At 43.4% G+C, this 20,431-nt stretch overlaps 1 protein-coding gene across 2 annotated transcripts in view; it reads left to right on the top strand.

Moving 5' to 3' along the window:
- Positions 1-12,390: 12,390 nt before the first annotated feature.
- NCOA6 (nuclear receptor coactivator 6) overlaps positions 12,391-20,431 on the top strand; it is a 1,393,760-nt gene continuing 1,385,719 nt past the window's right edge. For both annotated transcript variants that reach the window (XM_044090286.1, XM_044090285.1), the window contains exon 1: positions 12,391-12,509. In XM_044090286.1, the coding sequence (XP_043946221.1) occupies positions 12,476-12,509 (34 nt within the window). In that variant the 5' untranslated portion in view covers positions 12,391-12,475. The remainder of the gene's footprint in view (positions 12,510-20,431) is intronic.

The following is a 20,431-nucleotide window of genomic DNA, read 5'->3' as shown; positions in this document are numbered from 1 at the left end:
ATTCTGCGCATTTAGGGCATGCAGATCTTCCTTCACCTTGATTTCCTACTGCCGACACTGTCCAGGGACACCCTTCTGGAACATCTTCTTTACACTGTGTGGCTTTTGACACTCCTTGGGTTCACCATCAGTTACAAAAAAATCCCAGCTCAATCCCACCCAACACTTGACTTTTTCTAGGCTGCAGCCTGGACACTTCCACTATGCATGCCTTTGTTCCTCAGGGAAAAGTCACCTCTCTAGCAACAAGAGAAGCCCTTGCGGCTCATGGCTGCCAACAATCCCTATGCTGAGAAGGATTTTGCCCCTTAAACCTCTATGGACGCCTATCTCTCCTCCATGGGACCTTAATTTTGTTTTGGAAAAACTCACTTTACCTCCATTTGAACCAGCTGCTTCTGCTGCTGGGTCAGTTATTAGGCAGTATGCCTAGTTGCATGGTCATACTATTCCTGAAAGCTTCAAGTCTAAAATTTGAGATACCCACCTTGGGTAACAACCTTATATTCAGCTAACGAGCTGCCAGCCTTTTCAAGACATTGTAGGAGAAAGGCAAGACAATGAAAGATTGCCATCAGATTCTTCTCTCTGCAGTTTCCAGGTATCGTAGACGTTATCCGGCGAAATCTACCTCCTTTGCTAAGAAAGATTCTTGACCCATCATAGGCAAAGGAAAATTCCTATCACTCTTCCATGGGACCTTAATTTTGTTATGGAAAAATTCACTTTGTCTCCATTTGAACCAGCTGCTTCAGCTGTTCTCAAATTCTGCACTTGGAAAACTGTGCTCCTTCTGGCCCTGTGACTTCAGCCTGCAGAGTCTCTGAACTCAAGTTCTCGTGGCTATTCCCCTTTTCTCATATTCCATAAAAATAGGGTAATCCTTAGAGCCAACCCTTCTTTCATGCCAAAAGTGTTTACAGAGCTTACACTCAACCAGACTGTCAAACTACCAACCTTCATCCCCATCTTCAAAGTTGGGGGGAAATAAATCATTCACAGGTAATTGAGGTTTTACCTGGACAAAACTAAGAATATCAAGAAAATGGATCATCTATTCGTGTCCTTCATGGATTCCAGGTTAGGACAACCAGTTTCCAAACAAACTGTTGCATCCTGGATCTCAAAGTCTATTTCCTTCTGCTGCTCACATCATGGAAAGATCTTGCTCACTTGGCCGAAAGCACATTCTACATGACCAGTGGCTTCACCTTGTGCCTTCTACAAGGGGGTGGATACCCGGTCCACTTTAGATGCTGCCACCTGGTAATCTATCCACACCTTCTCTAAACTTAGGCTAGATGTCTTCTCCAGGTCCAGGGCAGATGTTCTTCGTGTGTCACTGTTGGTCATTACATTTGGGTAATTTGCTGGCAGGTTGCCCTCAGTCGGCCTGATTAACAAAGTCTTGGGTCCTGCGTCAGTTGCTGTCCCTTCTTCCATGACGTCAGGGGTATAAAATATGCAGCCGACAGTCTTCCTTGCCGCGCGGTGCCCGAAGCAGTTTGCAAGTGCCAGTCAGCCGACTCCTGAAATTTTCGTTTTCAAGTTTCAGAACCGAAGTCTTCAACCTAAAGCTAAGTACCTCGTTGGGGAAACTTTTTCTTGCTCCTTACCGATGTCAGTAAAAGTTAATAATTGTATTACTTGTGGGAAGCAAATGCCTCATAAGGATTTTCATTTGTACTGTATTCCTTGCCTAGTCCCTGACCACAATGTGCCTTGCTGTCAGTTTTGTGCTAAATTTAACCAACGCACTGTTAAGCGTCGGTATATTTTTGCATCTAAATATTTTGTCTCAGATTCAACTTTCCAGAAATGTTGTCAATTAGCAATCCGACTACCGGAATTCACAAAAAACGCAAAGAAAAAGGCAGAGACAGGCAGTCGAGGTCCAAAACTGATGACGAAGCTTTTCCTAAGCCAGTTGCTGGTTCGCCAGTAATCAGTGAGGCGCTTTTTCAGCCGCTGATACCCGCTACTTTTGATTCGCAGGCCTCTACTGAGACCCATTTGGAGTCCGGTATGCCGCGAGACACTTTAAGTATTGAACCCGCGGATTTCTCTACCTTAGATTGGTCCGGAGCCACTGAGCAGGCACTGGCTTCTGAGGGTGTTTTCAGGCCTAAAGATTTGTATATTAAACCAACGCCCTTTTCAAAAACAAGGCTAAAACCAACTTCTATGTCTAAAAAAATGGCGCATGGGCCACGTGCACAGGCCCGTATGCCTATAAAACGAATGATCAAAAATGGCTGAGGATTTAATTACCTTGATCATGGGTTCCCAACCCCCTCCTGCTAAGAGGCCTAGGCAAGGCACCGATTTTGAATCTTCAGATCAGGTTTCCATTTCTTCTGATTCCTCTTCTGATTAGGAATTATCTGTTCCACCTTATGAGGACTCTGATGCAGAAGAATCCATCCCTTCTGCTTCTCCTCCTGAGGATTTTTCTTTTGGAGAAACTTTGCATACTTTAAGGGAACATTTTCATTGGGAGAGTCAGGATTTTTCAGAGTCCAGAAAGAGGCTTAGGGATTTCCTTCTTCCTCAGCATAGGCCTTCGGCTATACCTCCTGTTCTAGACATTGTTGATTTTTTCTCAGAATCCAGCATGGCTCCTGATTCCCTGCCTCCGGCTCCTAGTAAGCCAGCCAGATATTACAGGGTTCCTGACTCCCACAAATTTCTTTTTAAAAATCTTACTGCTGACCCTGAAACAATTTCTCAGGGTCCCAAGGGTGTTAAGGCTTCTACTGCTAAAAATCCTACCCCTTCTGATAGAGACTCCAGGGCACTGGATAGATGGGGTAAGAAGGTTTACACGTCTGCAACCCTGGCAATCAGGGCTTTAAACTGTCAGTTTCATATGCTTAAATATCAGCAGCGTGTCATGGGCTTAAACAGAAAATGATGTTGATTTGTGACTGTGTGGAAAATAGAGTTACAGGATTTTTTGCAATCAACTGAACAAGTTGGAAAGCATACTTTGTAATGTGGTTTTGATTCCTTGGAGGCCTCTTGCAGGGCTGCTGTAACTGGATCTGTAATAAGAAGGCATGCTTGGCTTAAGGAGCAAAATCTACCTGATTATGTTAAAGCAAAATTGTTGGATGCTCCTTTACAACAGGACAGTCTATTTGGTAATAAGGCAGAAGAAGTTTCGAAAAAGATGGAAGACAAAGCTAAATCTATGCAAACTGTAAAAGATTTCTTACAAGTGCAGCCACCCAGATTCAGTAGGCACCGGCCTACTAAAAACTGGTCCTTTCCAGTACCCACCAGAGCCACTGAGGTCAAACCCAGACGCTCCAAAGGCTCCAGGTTGCAGACACAAGGAACTTACAGAACAAAACAATGGGGGTGCCTCCACCTCCAAATCTGGAAGTAGCAAGACAGCTCCCTACGGTGAACAGTCTCAATGACTTTCCTTTGCTATTTCCAAGCACTTATCTTTTTGCAGTCCCTTTAGGGGGGAAACTAGCACTTCATGCACAAAATTGGCATCTAATTACCCAGGACAAGTGGATTTTAAATATAGTATCCCAGGGATAGAGATTTCATTTCCACACGTTGCCAATTCCAAACGGATGGCCAGATCTGCCTTCAAATCAGTGGGCAGAGGCCCAGAAACAGGTTATGTCCATCATGAATATGGGGGCTATTCAACCAGTACCAGAAAAGTAAAAGGGACGAGGTTTTTATTCAAGACTTTTCCTGGTACCCAGAAAAGACAAATAATGGCGTCCAATTCTGGACTTATCCATTCTAAATACTTTCCTGGACATTCCAAAATTCAAGATGCTGACTTTACAACAGTTACTGCCTATGCTGGGCAAGGATGCCTGGCTGGTAACTCTAGACTTAAGAGGCTTACCTGCATATCCCAATCAGGGAATCTTGCAGAAGATACCTCCGCTTCAAAGCAGGCTATTTGCATTACCAGTTCTCTGCACTGCCCTTTGGCTTATCTACTGCGCCCAGGGTCTTCACAAAGTGCCTGGCACCAGTAATTGCATTTTGCAGACAAAGAAACATTAAAATTTATCCTTATCTGGACGATTGTCTAATTCAGGCAGAAAACAAGGACACTCTTCTACAGCATCTGGCATTTGTAAGAAGGCTTCTAACTTGCTTAGGGTACACCATAAATGAAAAGAAATCACAACTGGTACCTTCTCAAAAAACTACATTCCTGGGTGCAAGCTTGAATACAACTGCCCAGATGGCTTACCTCGCGCCAGACAAACAAATCCAATTGATGACTTACTTCAAACAAGTGGCCACAAAAACCCAGTTACTGCAAGACAAATTTTGCAGGCCTTGGGGTTCATGGCTTCCTGCATTCTTCTAATTCCATATGCAAGACTGCATATGAGGAAACTTCAATGGTATCTTAAAAGCTTATGGAGTCAATATTGTCACAGCCTGGAAGCAATGATTCCTATCATTCCTTGCCTGCCGCAAGAGTTCCTATGGTGGGCAGAGGTTTGTCACCAAAACAAGGGACTGTCATTCATTCCACCCCCTGCCACCCAAACCCTAACTACAGACGCATCAGACTGTGCTTGGGGGGCACATCTGGCAGGGAGATGCATTCAGGGCGAATGGAGCCCAAATCAAATGCACCTGCATATCAACCAGAAAGAGATGCTACCTGTACAGAGTGCTCTGAAGCTTTCAAGGACTTTCTTCATCCAGGACAACTACTGATAAAGACTGACAACACCACAGTTGTGGTACATAAACAAGCAGGGGGGTACCCATTCCTACTTCCTTTGAAGACTAGCTATGGCCTTGTGGAACACAGCCTTGACTCACCAAATACATCTACAAGTTCAATTCCTGCCAGGAAAGCAAAATACACTGGCAGACGAACTAAGCAGAAGTCTTATGGACCCACACTAATAGAAACTGGATCCGCAAATCTTCGGCCTGTTGACACGCAAATGGGGGAGCCCAGACATAGATCTTTTTGCCTCACCCCAAAACTATCAGTTGTACAAATTCTGCACAAGAATCCATCATGGAAAAGCTTGGAAAGTGGATGCTCTATCCTTCAGCTGAAAGAAACTATCAGTCTATGCTTTTCCCCCTCTGCCTTTGCTCTCCAAGGTATTAATAAAAGCTAGACAGGAAAAAACAAAATTGATTGATTGCTCCAAACTGGCCTCACCAACACTGGTACCCGCCCCTACGCAATAGGTCACACCTTCCTCCATGGTACCTGCCTCAGACACCTTATCTACTGTCTCAGCAGAACTTTCAAATTCTGTGCAATCAGCTCCAAACTCGGAATCTTGCAGCATGGCTAATCAACTAATTTCATCAGTTACATCTCTCAGCAAACCTGTGATGGGTGTCATTTTGGAGGTTAAAAGGCCTAGTACTAGAAAATCGTATGCTGAAAAATGGAAAAGTTTCTGTGCCTGGAATCAGGCACAAGGAATAAGCACAGAAATGCCCAATATTCCTCAGATTCTGCAATATTTAACTGAGATGCTTCACAAGGGCCCATCTTTCTCTTCCTTAAAAATCCACACCTCTGCCATTTCAGCTCATTACAACACAGAGCCTCCCCTCTTTTCTCATCCCCTGCTAAAGCAGTATCTCAGAGGGGCCAAAAATTTACCACCTCCAAGGAGAGCTCCAGCTCCTGCATGGGACCTCAATTTTGTGTTGGAAAAATTCACCCGGTCTCCTTTTGAGCCAGCTGCTACTGCGGACATAAATTTTCTGTCTTGGAAGACAGCTTTTCTTTTAGCAGTCACTTCAGCTAGAAGGATTTCAGAACTACTGGCTCTCATGGCAGTGGAGCCTTTCATTATTTTCTACCCGAACAGGGTAGCGCTTAGGACCAACCCATCCTTTATGCCTAAAGTGGTATCCAGTGTGGCTTTTAATCAGACCATTCATCTGCCAACTTTTTCCCCAAATCCACAGAACAAAGGGGAGCGGATTCTGCATTCATTGGATGTACATAGACAACTAAGATTCTACTTGAACAGGACAAAATCTCTTAAAAAAATCTGAGCAACTACTGGTGGCATTTGCTGCAGGGGCAGAGGGAAAGGCCATCTCAAAGCAGACAATTTCAAAATGAATAAGCCATTGTATTAGTTTCTGCTACATGCATCATGGTAAACCTTGCCCCAAGGGGATCAGATCCCATTCCAGCAGGGCTGCTTCTACTTCTGCAGCCTTTCTCAGAGGGGGTCCTGCCAGAGACATTCTAGAAGCTGCTACCTGGAGCTCAGTTCATACGTTCACTAAGCATTACCATTTTCCTCTGTTCTCTAAATCCAGAGCAGGCTTTGCCACTGCTGTCAGGGCCTTATAGCTGCTCCTAATGCTGTATAAATCTATCCTCCTAACCATAGCTTTGGGATTCTACCCCAAATGTAATGACTGCAACAGTGAAACACGAAGAACATAGTACAGTTGTGTACACTTACCATAAATGTAGATGTTCGAGTGTATTCACTGTTGCAGTCCTGGTTACCCACCCGCCATCTCCTTACTTTTCTCTCTTTATACCTCTTCTTTCTGTTACTATCTTTTTGTTGTATTTGCTTTTATTTGGAGGTATATTTTTTTTGTTCTAAATTACATGCATATATGTATATATATATATATATATATATATATATATATATATATATATATGTGTATATGTGTATATATATATATATATATATATATATATATATATATAGTTTGCTCCCCATTTGAGGGGCACCTGACATCTGGGGCAAGAAAAACTGATGAAAATGGCGTTGGCTGCATGTTTTATACCCCTGACGTCATGGAAGAAGGGACAGCAACCGACACAGGACCCAAGACTTTGTTAATCAGGCCGACTGAGGGCAACCTGCCAGCAGATTACCCAAATGTAATGACTGCAACAGTGAATACACTCGGAACATCTACATTTATGGTAAGTGTACACAACTGCACTTTTTTGCTGGAGCAATTCTGTCTGGCTTCCATGACTGTTCTTCACTCTAAGCCTGCCACCCTTCTCACTCCACAGCTTTGGGAATCGCCCATCTGTTATGCATACTGCAACAATGATTTCAGTTAGGACAAAGTACGGTTGTGTAAACACTTGCCATAACAGTAGATGTCTTACTGATCGCTGTTGCAGTATTCCTTCCCTCTCACCTTATCCCTCTTCTCTTCTTTTCTGTCAGTGTTGGTGCAAAATACTATGACTTAACCAGACACGCTTTCTGTCAGAATATTTCATCTCTTCTGGTTTACTTACCTATTCAAACAAGCCCCTCCTAGTTGACCAGTCTCTTTCCTCAGACCATGGGCTTGGAGGTAGTCTGAAGATCTTGCATGTATGTTTGTTTTATACCTTGATGAGCTGAGGTCATCCGGACGTATGCCCTTGGAAGGTTAAGGTTTAGTACCCCAGCTGGACGTCCACAAGGTACATACAACCTATCTTTTATGAATACTACAAAAGTGATCAGTAGAACATTTCGTGTTGTAGTAAGTTCTTACACAGTTGTACTTTCACTGCTTAGAAGGACCTGAAGATGGCACAGATGGATGCCCTTCTTATACCCAGATGTTCGTTGTTTAGGGATGATGGAAAGACTCTGGAAATGGGGCAGGTCACGGGCTCTTGCATGGCAGGAAGACCCACGAATCAGTACTGCAAAACTGATTTACCTGAACATCTACAATTATGGTAAATGGGACATAACCGTACCTTCTTTATCATACACAACTTGTCATCTGATCGGTTAAAAAGAACATGCTTGGCCGTGGTATACAACCAAAGGAACAAAAAGCCTTTCACTGCTTGTATCTTAAAATCCAGATGATCATTTCTTTCCAATGTCATGTTTTTCTAATTATTTTCTGCTTTGTCTTCTCTTGTATGTCTTTAGCTACTTTAACAAGAGTTTAAGTCATATTCCCCAACTGTTTCATTTAGTGACAGTGGCACAGAAGGTGGTTTATTCACCCTGGGTGAAGAAGAAGACCGTATTCTATTCCTGGACCGGATAGTTCGATTGCCGACATTGCATTAAGGGTGTTCTGCACTCTTGAGGTGTGTCATCCTGAGGGGATGCTAAACTGAAGTGTGGTTTGTTTATCTATCCATCCTTTGTTGACCAGGTTACTTTTACTTGGAAGGCTATAGTAGCCTCTTTTCAGGGGAGACCCGAGGTACTTTTAGGGGAAATTTGACCAAGGCATCATGTAACTACCTCTGTTCTTTTTGATGGGTGCCATGGGGTCTTTTATTTCCACCTGAGCTACCACCAACTCAAGCATATGGGGGCCTCTGTTTAACATCTTTTCCAGAGGACAATGCACTTGGGAATGCATTACCCCCCTTATGCTACACTGCAGTGTCAGTAATTGATGTACCTGGTGTGGAAATAGAACTCACAGCCTTCTGCACCAAAGGTGAATGTGCTACTTGTTGCGTCACTGGCACTGGACAGGTCGCATCTGCTTGAGTTGGTGGCAGTTCATGTGGATGAAAGAGATCTCACTGCACCTGTCAAAAAAGTAAGGGAACTTCCCAGATGCTTTGACCAACTTTTCCCTAGTAGTATAAATTCTACCTCTGGTCTTCCCTGAAAAGAGTTCATTAGTCTAGTGAGACTAGTTATGTCCCCACAAACAAGGATACTGTCGAACTAACTTGTGTAGACACAACATTTACTGCAGTTGCCTTCATTTTATTGTTATTTTTTGTCAAAAATCTGTGATGCTGTTTTAGAATGTTTCACAGCACTGGGATAACCTCCTTTTGGGTCTTTCAAATACAGTATAATGCCATCCACAAGCAAGAAAAGTTTTGTTTTTTTTCTCTTGATTACACCAGTTGCATCCCTGGATTTGAGTCAGTTATTTTATTTTGCTGAAGGCTCCATTTGTAAGACAAGTAATAGAAGGGAAAAAGGGCATTCTTGCCTGGCCCCCACTGTCAATCACTCACTTTGCTTGACTGTACCCCTCCCAGCTTTATTTTCGCTTCCTCTTTTCATATATTCTCCTTATTAACTGTATTATTGTATTAGGAAATCAAATGCTGACATTACTCCACACACAATCTCAACAGACCCTGTTGAATGCTTTTTCCATATCTAAGCAGACAAACAATGTATTTTTTTATTTTCTGAAACATCATTGCTTTGTCACCATTGTCCTGTTTGTTTCTGTTCCACAAAACCATATCGATCTGTGATATTTTTAGCATTTTCTTGTTTTTGCTGTTTTTAGCAAGTGTGGACAGTAGCACTTTATAAACATGACTTAAACTAGAAATTGATTTTTATAATGTTGAATCTTCTATGAATTTCTCCTCTATCAACAGTGCTGTTACCACTGCTTTCTTCCAGGCTGCTGACACTTCTACCCTTTTCAGTACATTATTAACTGGTCATTACTTGTTTTTATTAGTTTTTTCCTCCCAACTTCCAGACTTCTGTAGGAATGCCATCTGTTTCTAGAGGTTTCCCTGTGAATTTCTGTACATTGTGTTTTTTATTTCTTCTCAATTTATCCTTTCAGTTGAGCCGCCATTTCCTCCATTGTCTAATCTAAATCTTTCTTAAATATTGCCGGTTACACCTTATCCCAAGTTATCCATTTTTCATCGTTTTATAAATGCTCGCAACATTTCCAAAATGTTCCCATTACCTTCTTGAGATCTCTGTAATTATTCTGTTATAGAGTACCCGAGTTGTTCTGTTGCTGCTGTTTCTACTGTCTGTTGCCTTAATTGGTGCACTCTGGGAGTATTGTCAAAAAAAATTACTTTAACAGTAGCTATTCTAAACTCGTGTATGTTATTGACAAGGAAAAATCTATTTATACCAAAGATGTAGGTGTTTCTAAGAGCAGTTGTAGATATGGGATTTTCCATTGAAACCTTACTCCAGGGTAGGGTCCAGCTAAATATGTATTTTTCATTACAGAAAATGCTTTTCAAGGCACAAGGCTACATGTCCTCTACTGTCCTGATGGTCTCCTGAGTGAGATTGTATATGAGAATGGTTCATTGCTTGCCGTCACCCAAGGCCTGCACTTTGCTTCCTTGTTTACAAACCTGAAACTTAAATGACAACTTTATCTGATTATACATAGAAAGGCTCTTCTCCATGATCTTTAAGTAGAAGTACTGTGGTCAGTTCAGAATAAAGAGCACCTTGCTGTCAAAGGGTCATGGCTGTATTCTTGGCCTTTACAGATTTCAGGTTAGCCTTATGAGCAGATGCCCTTCAGATTCTCACAAGCAACTCGGTAGTAATATGGGACATTAACATTGAGGAAGGAGCCCTTTCTTTTTTCTGTGCAGAGTGACCATTATGTAGGAACAAGCAATTCAGGTATAACTGTTTAAGGCCATTTATATCTCAAGTCGGCAACGCACCCTGGCTGACACTTTCAGCAGATAGTCGATTTGCTTTTCTCCCATTTGAGCCATTAGCTTTCTCTGTTTTGCACCAAGTTCATTCACACTCTGTGGTAAGAGAGACGCAACTTATTAGTTGGAATTGAGACTTCTGTTTCTGTTCCCTGCAACTCCTCATATTCTAATTATTGTCAAAAGTGAGCAGTGGAAAAACAAGATAACAAGATGGGTCCTTGCTGGCCAGAACAGTGATGGCAGAGAACTTAGTTGATAAACTAGTAACTTTTCTTGTTTGCAACAAGCGAGAGAGGTTTCAGGTTTCAATCTGTATATAACATCTTCTTCTGTCTGGATAATCACCAAAAGCCATATATTTCAAAATAAACCACATCCTTGGTGCAAACGTTCAAGGTGTAGTTCCATTATGTGGAGTCCATCAAATCTTTGTAGTATATTAGTATGGTGTGTAACACAGACCAGGCCTATTTATCTTTAAATGTTTGCCTGTCTGTCCTCTGCATATATTGAGATTGTCCTTTTTCTGAATTAATGGTGGTGTAAACAGTACTTGATTGAAACTTCAAGTAAAAAATCTCAGTCATCCTTTTATCCCCTGCTTGGGACTTTGAACTTTCTAATTGAAAACAAATCTACCTTTTAATTTGAGCCTTTTTAGCAAGTATCAATTTTATTTCTTGGAAAAAAATATTTTTGTTGCACTTTCCTCAGTCAGAAGGCATTCTGAATTCCACACCTTGGTATGTATTGATTTATCTACTGGGTTTATAGATGGTCAGGGAGTCTGAAAGGGAATCTCTTCTTTGAACCAATGTATTCAGCTGACATTCTGTCTTAAACTGAAAAGAGGCAGTAAGACCTTGTGTGCTGTACAAATGCAGGCGGATTTGATAATACTTTGAAAGGAGTAAGTCACCAAGAGAGTGAGTACTCATTCTTTCCTTTTGTGAAAGATAAATAATCCATGCAGTAAACTTAAACCTTTTCAAGACATTGACTTGTTGTGTTATGATAAATGCAGGACTCTGGGGAATTTAGTATTTATTACACTACAGCAGACCAGCAGTTACCATGGCTGCCTTTTTAAAATGCTTCCGCGTCTTATATGTATGACTCTGCTATATCCATCCATGTATATGGTGGACTTTACAAGTTAGTTGTCCAACACAGATGTAGAGCAGCATTTGCTTTGGCTTCACTGTAGGATGAGTTATAGGCCATGCAGTCATTTTGGGAGCTGAGGGTTCCATGCTCCCCCTTGTCTTAGTCTTGGTATGAAATTTGTCATGCAGAGTATGCTAAGACATTCCACATATTGGGAACTTAAGCTACTCTGCATGCTACTGAAGTTAAAGATCATATTTCCATCTTGTGAATTTATTCAGTGTAATGGCAGCTGCTTGGGTAATACAGGATGTGCTGCTTTGCTCCATTCCTCCTTGTCTTACACATTTTTGATGATTCTAGTTTGATGCAAGTGTTAATCCACAAAGTGTTGATGTGTTTGTTTATCCTTCCTAGGTTTGTAATTGTATGTACATTACAGTTGTTTGGCACATTCAGTCTAGCAAATTTTACTGTTTGTGTCTCTCTACAGAAATCTGGTTTAGGCTTTTTCATGATTTTCGTCTATTACCTTTGTCAAGAGCGTTTGTAGGCGTACTTGTTCAGTGTGTTGCTCAAAAAAGAGGAGCTTTATTCTTTTGTATTACCAATCTCTAATATCCATTGTTCAAATTTCCCTGCATGCGTGCCACTAGAATTTCATTCTGTTGAAAATGATCATGCTCGGGGAACTGATGTCTGCCTTTATTTAATAGTCAGTTGAATTTCTACAGCAGTGATCATATTTGGCTTATCCATTATGGAATTTATAGTTCTATAGTTATACTTTTTTTCATTCCAAGGCAGTCCAAGACTGACTTAGTTTTCTTTTGTTACGATTAAGGAATAGTAACTGTATTTTGTGCTGCTGTTTCAGGGGAAGGCGCAATTAATTTGGGTTTGGCTCAGAACAGAGGACAGGAGGTCAGAGCAAATGGACCTGTTGGAGCACCCAGTCAGAACAGAATGGAGCCGGTATTTCCAGTACAGGGCGGTCCAGGTAATGATCTTTACTGAGCAAGAGATGTAATGTCATACTACTTCAGTACATCAAAAGATAGTCCACATGCAGCTGTAATAGCATTTGGCAACAAACTTTGTTGGAGGGGCATGTGTTAAATTCATTGCAAGCTGTCATCACTAGATGATAGCCATTGCAGTTCTCATTTTTTGAGAGGGGTTTCATAGAACTTTTTAAATGTATATAACAAGACCCACAAAAAATTCCATTAAGTTTGTTCCGTACTTGCAACCCTTCTGGACTTCTGCCTTTGCTATCAATTCCCCTGCAAAGTGCTTCTTACCCTCATGCATGCGTAAAGTTGTCTGCTGCTGCAGTTTCGACTATAAACTGTGCATAGCTTTGCAAAACTCTTAGTCCTTTACATACATGTTACCTTATAGTTGTGTGTCATGCCCTGTCACACTAAGCCACTGATTTGTGTAACTGTTACTCAGGAAAAGTTTTTAACCACAGATGTTATGTTGTCCCCATCTCGCCACGATGTTCTTCATGTTTCACTGTTGCAGTCATCACATTTGGGTTATCTGCTTGCAGTAGCCCTCAGTCAGCCTGATTATCAAAGTCTTAGGTCTGGCATCGGCTGCTGTCTCATTTTCCATTACGTCAGGTAGTCAGGGGTATAAAGCATGCAGCCAAAGCCATTACATCAGTCTTTCTTGCCGTGTGGTGCCCGAAGCAGAAGCAGTTCACAAGTGCCGGTCGGCTGACTCAAGAAATTTTCGTTTTAGAGTTTCAGAACCGAAGTCTGCAACTAAGCAAAGTACCCCGTTGGGGAACCTTTTTCGTGCTCTAAACTGATGTCAGTAAAAGTTAACAATTGTATTTCTTGTGGAAAGCAAATACCTCATAAAGATTTTCATTCGTACTGCATTCCTTGCTTAGGCCCAGACCACAACGTACTTCGCTGTCGGTTTTGTGCCTTAGTCAAACTTCGAACTATTCATCGTCTGTTCATTTACGCTTCTAAATATTTTGGTACTGTTATCCAGAAATGGCTCCGGTAAGCCACCCGACTACCGACATTCCGGTAAAACGCAAAGAATAAAGACAGAGACAGACCGCATAGATCCAGAGATGCCGACGATGCTTCTCCTAAGCTAGTTGCCAGTTCGCCAATACTCAGTGAAGCGCTTTCACAGCCCCTGATAACCCGCTACTTCAGATTCGCAGGCTTCTACTGATGAGACCCATTCAGAGTCCGATATGCTGCGAGATGCTTCCTCGACTGTGGAACCTGCGGATGTCTCTACCTGGGATGGGTCCGGAGCCGCTGTGCAGGTACTGGCTTCTGAGGGTGTATTCAGGTCTATTGACTTGCATATTAAACCGACACCATCTTCTTCTTCAAGGCCTAAAACTCGATCCATGCCTAGAAAACCAATGCCCAGACCGCATGGTCAAGCCCCTATGCCTAAAAAACAAATGATAAGAATGGCTGAAGACCGTATTACTCTAATCAGGGGAAGCCACCCTTCCTCCTCCGAGACCTAGGACTGCTTTTCCTTCTAATTCTTCTGATCAAGACTCTGAAATTTCTGTTTCCAATGATGATCAGGATTTACCCTTATCTACCTATGAGGATTCTGATGCAGAGGACTCCATTCCCTCTGCTTCCCCTCCAGAGGATTTCTCTTTTGGTGAAACCTTGCATACTCTTAGGGAGCATTTTCGCTGGGAAAGCCTGGATTACTCTGACTCCAAAAAAGAGGCTTAGGGATTTCTTACTTCTGCCCCAACACAGGTCTTTAGCTATTCCCTCCTGTACTGGACATTGTTGATGATGCCTTCTCGAATCTAGCCTGGCCCCTGACTCTCTACCTCCTACTCCCAGAAAACCTGATAGGTATTACAGGGTTCCTGACTCTCGCAAGTTCCTTTTTAAAAATCCTACTGCAGATTAAAAATCCTACTGCAGATCCTGAAACTATTTCACAGGGACCCAAGGGCATTAAGGGTACTACTGCCAAAAATCCTACCCCCTCTGATAGAGATCCCTGGGCACTGGGTAGATGGGGTAAGAAGGTATACACTTCTGCAACCTTGGCCATTAGGGCCTTAAACTGCCAGTTTCACATGTTGACGTATCAGCAACATATTACTGGATTGCTTAAACAGAAGTTGATGTTGATTCCTGAATGTGCTGAAAATAAAGATTTACAGGATTTAATGCATTCTGCTGAACAAGTTGGAAAACATACTTTGCAAATGTGGTTTTGTTTCATTAGAGGCATCTTGCAGGGCTGCTGTCACTGGGTCTGTACTTAGAAGGCATGCTTGGCTTAAGGAGCAATCTTTGCCAGATCATGTTAAGGCTAAATTGCTGGATGCTCCCTTAAACCAAGACCGCCTGTTTGGGAACAAAGCAGAAGTAGTACTTAAAAAGATGGCGGAAAAAGCTAAATCTATGCAAACTGTTAAAGATTTCCTGGAAGTACAGCCTCCCAGATTTAGCAGGCATTGGCCCTCTAAGAATTGATCCTTTCCTGTCTCTCCCAGGCCAAACCCAGAGCCAGCAGAACACCCAGGCTTCAGTCCCAAGGGACTCTCAGGAATAAGCAGTGGGGGGCACCCACTTCCAAAGCAGGAAGTAGTAAGACTCCCCCTATGGTAAACTGTCTCAGTGATTTAACTTTAAACCTTCCAAGCCCTGCTCAACTTGACTGTTCCTTTAGGGGGCAAGATTGCCCTGCAGCAAAAAATGGGGAACTCATTACCCAGGACAAATGGGTTTTAAATATAGTTTCCCAAGGATACAGATTCCACTTCCACTCCTTACCAACCACAAATGGTTGGCCAAATCTACCCCAAAATCAGTGGGCAGAGGCTCAAAAGCAAGTTCTCTCTCTTTTAAGCATCAGGGCCACTCAGCCTGTCCCAGAAGAAGAATGGGGACAAGGTTTCTACTCAAGACTTTTTCTGGTACCCAGAAAAGACCATTCCTGGCGTCCTGTCCTGGACCTGTCTATCCTAAACACATTTTTGGTAATCCCAAAATTCAAGATGTTAACTCTTCATCAGCTGCCTCCTATGCTAGGCAAAGATGCCTGGTTGGCAACACTGGATTTAAAGGAAGCCTACCTGCACATCCCAGTAAGGGAATCTTGCAAAAAGATACCTACGCTTCAAAGCAGGCTACATGCACTATCAGTTCTCTGCACTGGCCTTTGGCTTATCTACTACGCCCAGGGTATTCACAAAGTGTTTAGCTCCAGTCATTGCCTTTTGCAGGCAAAGAAATATTCAAATGTACCCATACCTGGGCAATTGTCTAATTCAAGCAGAAAGCCAGGACATACTATTGAATCATCTGGCATTTGTAAAGAAATTGCTAACTTCTCTGGGGTACACCCTAAACGAAAAGAAATCCCATCTTGTACCCTGCCAGCAAATTGTATTTCTGGGAGCAAGCTTGAATACAACTTCCCAGATGGCCTACCTCACGCCAGAGAAACAAGTTCATTTGACGGCCTACTTCAAACTACTGGCCACAAAGACCCAGCTATCTGCAAGGAAAATACTGCAAGCCCTGGGGTTCATGGCCTCCTACATTCTACTAATTCCATATACAAGACTGCATATGAGGAAACCACAATGGTATCTAAAAAGCCTAGGGTGTCAACATTCTCAGGATCTAGAATCAATGATTCCTATCATGCCTTGTCTACAGATAGAGTTCCTTTGGTGGGCAGAGGCCTGCCACCAAAACAAGGGACTCCCATTCACTCTATCCCCTGCCGCACAAACCACAACAACAGACACCTCAGACTATGCATGGTGGGCTCACTTGGCAGGGAAGTGCATTCATGGCAAATGGAACTCAAGTCAAATGCACCTGCATATCAATCAAAAGGAAATGTTAGCTGTACAGAATGCTCTGACAGCCTTCAAGAACCAAACTCTTCCAGGACTATTACTGGTAAAGATGGACAACACCACTGTTATGTGGTACATAAACAAGCAGGGAGGAATCCACTCATACCCTCTCTGCAGACTAGCCATGGCTCTGTGGAACACAGCCTTGAGCTACGAAGTGCACCTACAGTCTCAGTTCCTGCCAGGAAAGCTAAATACACTGGCATGCGACCTAAGCAGAAATCTCATGGACCCACACGAGTGGAAACTGGAAATAAAGATATTCAACATGTTGGGAAACAAATGGGGAGCCCAGAGATAGACCATGTTTGCCTCCCCCCAGAACTACCAATTGGACAAATTCTGCACAAGGACTCCCCACAAACAAGCTTGAAAGTGGATGTCCTGTCCTTCACCTGGCAAAACCTATCAGTGTATGCCTTTCTCCCTCTGCTTCTCCTCTCCAAGGTACTACTAAAGATCAAACAGAACAAACCAAGGACAATTCTGATTGCACCAGACTGGCCACGCCAACACTGGTGTACCCCCTCTTGTGCAGTGTGTCACTGCTGACACCATGGCACCTGCCTCAGAACCCTATCCTGCTGTCCCAGCAGGAGGGCCAGATTCTGCACCCACAGCTTCAAACCATGAACCTGGCAGCCTGGCTAATTACCTCATCTCTCCATTACCATCCCTCAGTAAACAAGTGATGGATGTCATTCTGGAGGCTAGGAGACCTAGTACTAGAAAATCCTGTGGTGAAAAATGGAAAAAATTCTGTTCCTGGAGCCAAACTCAGGAGATGGGCACAACGGCACCCATTTTACCTCAGATTCTTCAATACTTAACTGAGATGCTTCACAGGGGCCTTTCCTTTTCATCCATTAAATACTTAACTGAGATGCTTCACAAGGGCCTTTCCTTTTCCTCCATTAAAATTCATGCCTCAGCCATTTCAGCTCATTACAATACAGAACCCCCACCCCTCTTCTCTCATCCACTGTTGAAGCAGTTCCTCAGAGGGGCCAAAAACTTAAAACCACCCAGGAGAGCCCCTACTCCAGCCTGGGACCTCAACTTCGTATTGGAAAAACTCACTCTTACCTCCCTTTGAGCCATCTGCAAATGCAGAGTTGAAATTCCTTTCTTGGAAAACAGCCTTCCTTCTAGCCATCACTTCAGCAAGAAGAGTGTCTGAATTACAGGCCCTCATGGCAGTGGAGCCTTTCATCATCTTTCATGCGGATAGGGTGTCCCTCAGGACCAATCCCTCCTTCATGCCCAAGGTAGTATCCATCGTGGCCCTTAATCAGTCCATTCATTTGCCTACCTTCTTTTCTAATCCACAGAACAAGGAGGAACGAATACTGCACTCATTGGACGTGCACAGACAACTTAGATTTTACTTGGACAGGGCTAAACCTCTCAGGAAATCTGAACAGCTGCTGGTTGCATTTGCTGCAGGGGCAGACGGGAAGGCCATTTCAAAGCAAGCCATTTCTAAGTGGATGGGCCACTGCATTCATTTCTGCTGTAAACACCATGGAAAACCTACCCCACAGGGGATTAGACCACATTCAACCAGGGCTGCATCTACCTCTACAGCCTTTCTCAGAGGTGTCCCTACCAGGGACATCCTAGAAGCTGCTACCTGTAGTTCTGTACATACCTTCACCAAGCATTACCACTTGCCAATTTTTTCTAAATCCAGAGCTGGTTTTGCCACTGCAGTCTTGCAGGGCCTTATAGCTGGTCCTAATGCTATCTAATTTCCTCCTCCCATCCTTAGCTTTGGGAATTTACCCAAATGTGATTACTGCAACAGTGAAACACGAAGAACATAGTACAGTTGTGTATACTTACCGTAAATGTAGATGTTCGAGTGTATTTACTGTTGCAGTCCTGGTTACCCTCCCTCCAGCCCCCTGACTTCTATTGACTGTACCGCTATTCTTGTTTACTATGCTTAAAGCTTTTTGGTGTATTTGCTTTTTTGTTGGAGGTGTAACCTTGTATATAATTGCTTCCCATTATGGGGGCACCTTACATCTGGGGCAAGAAAAACTGATGTAATGGCGTCTGCTGCATGCTTTATACCCCTGACTACCTGACGTCATAGAAGATGAGACTGCAACCGACGCAGGACCCAAGACTTTGATAATCAGGCCAACTGAGGGCTACTGCAAGCAGATAACCCAAATGTGATAACTGCAACAGTGAAATACACTCGAACATCTACATTTATGGTAAGTGTACACAACTATGCTTTCTTGTTGGTTGGGTTCGGAGCCAATCCTTTGCTCCGACTTGGCTGTATAGTATAGCTGTAGAGCTTTTTACTGGCTCGAGGCTAGTCCCTATCCCAGCATGCCTAGCGGTTGTTTTGTTTGCCACTTGCAGCGTCGAGATTGCTCATACTGGCTCAGGTTAAGTATTTTCTTCTTCTTGTGATTTTTCCAAAAATTTTTTGCATTCAGGTAGTTAAATTTTGTTAGTTTAGTGTTGGAATGTGTTCACCCTAGGCTAGCGCTTTTCTGACCTTTCCGCTGCTGCCTTTTTGTTGTTGTTGTGGCCGTCGTTTTCCTTTAGGCCTATCTTGTTCCCTTGAACCCGTTTGACTTTGAGGGTTCCCTACTCCCTTTCTCTCAGCCCCGTCTTTGTTTAAGGGCCCTTTTTTTTCTCTTCATTTCCCTTCTCTTTCCTCATATGAGCAGCTGTTTAAGTTAGAGGGGGGAGCTGCCATTTAACTTAGAGGCTCTTCCCCTTCCCTCCTTTCCTTTTCCTGTTTAATAAAAAAAAAAAAAAAAAAAAAAGTTTAAAGTTCTTTGTAGTTTTTGCTGCTCTTAGTTTTTCTCTTTGGTACTGTTTTAGTTACTGCTAGCATGTCCAAAGATCCTAAAGAGTAAAAACCTTTGGGTTTTAAAAGGTGTGACTCGTGCTGCTAGAAGATGTCCCTTGCGGACGGGCACACGAGCTGTCTCTATTGCTTAGGGGGCTGTACACCTTCAGGACTCGTGTTCTATATGTCATGCTTTTAGTTCTCTGGTCCTGCAGGAGAGAAAAAAATAAGTTGATTTTGCGAGGCTTACTAAAGAGCCCCTTTGATGTTGCTATTGAGGGTTCTCAGACAGCAAAAAAACAGGAAAAGTCCCCCTAAGCCATCATCTTCATCGGCTCAGATGTCAGAGCCATCTAAATCTAAGGACAAACCTGTGAGTTTCAGATCCGACATAGCTCTTTCTCCATCTGCTCCGTCAGTGGTTTCGGAGCCAGTCAGGACTCGCACGAGAACCAGGTCTCCCTCTCTGGAGCCAGTGTTGTCTGTTCCACAGTCCCCACTGTTGCAATCTGTGGCAGGCAGTCATCTGTCTTCCTCTCAATCATCCAGGCTTTTCAGATCATGATGTGGCGAGGGCGGTAGAGGCTTCTCAAGACACAGACATTAGCTAAATTATTATGGAGACCAGCCCTCAAGGTATTGGCACCGACAGCCCAACCCACACCGTTATCGATTTCTCCTCCGACTCCTTTGTGTTCGGAGCCCGAATTAATGGAAGTTTTGCTGGAACTGTCTGCTCCAATTACGACTGGTCTATCGGTTCCGACTACCACTGCAGTCTCTTCATCTCAGTCTATTGAGGGATCTGGGGGATGATGCTCTCATTGGCTCTGAGGGGGCGAGTGGCTTCGGACCCTTGTCCGACTCCACTCTCCCTCTCGGGGCTTAGGTGCAGGTGAGCTTGGCTCCTCCGTCGGCCTCAGAGCAATCGCCCTCTGTTTGGAGTAGACCTCTGGGCTCTTTGGAGCCGGTGACTCTTTCGGGCCGGGACTGCGGTGCCTTCAAGGTAATGAGGAGCGTGTTGTCCTCTGAGACAGCTCCACTCTTGGCTCCATTGGCTCCTACTCTTTCGGTGCCTGAGTCTGCCTCTGATGCCCCCCCCAAGCATAGGGAACCCATGCTCCAGGATGCCCCATTGGGCGACCCCACCTCTTCCAAAACCTCCCCTGAACACCCTTGGAGGAAGTCCCTCTGAAGAGAAAAT

Source organism: Protopterus annectens, chromosome 12.part0 (assembly GCF_019279795.1).
Source record: "Protopterus annectens isolate FY-2018-M chromosome 12.part0, PAN1.0, whole genome shotgun sequence".
In the NCBI taxonomy this organism is placed as follows: domain Eukaryota; kingdom Metazoa; phylum Chordata; order Ceratodontiformes; family Protopteridae; genus Protopterus; species Protopterus annectens.
The sequence above is the reverse complement of the archived record's forward strand: the minus strand, read 5'-3'. Positions and strand labels throughout refer to the sequence as shown.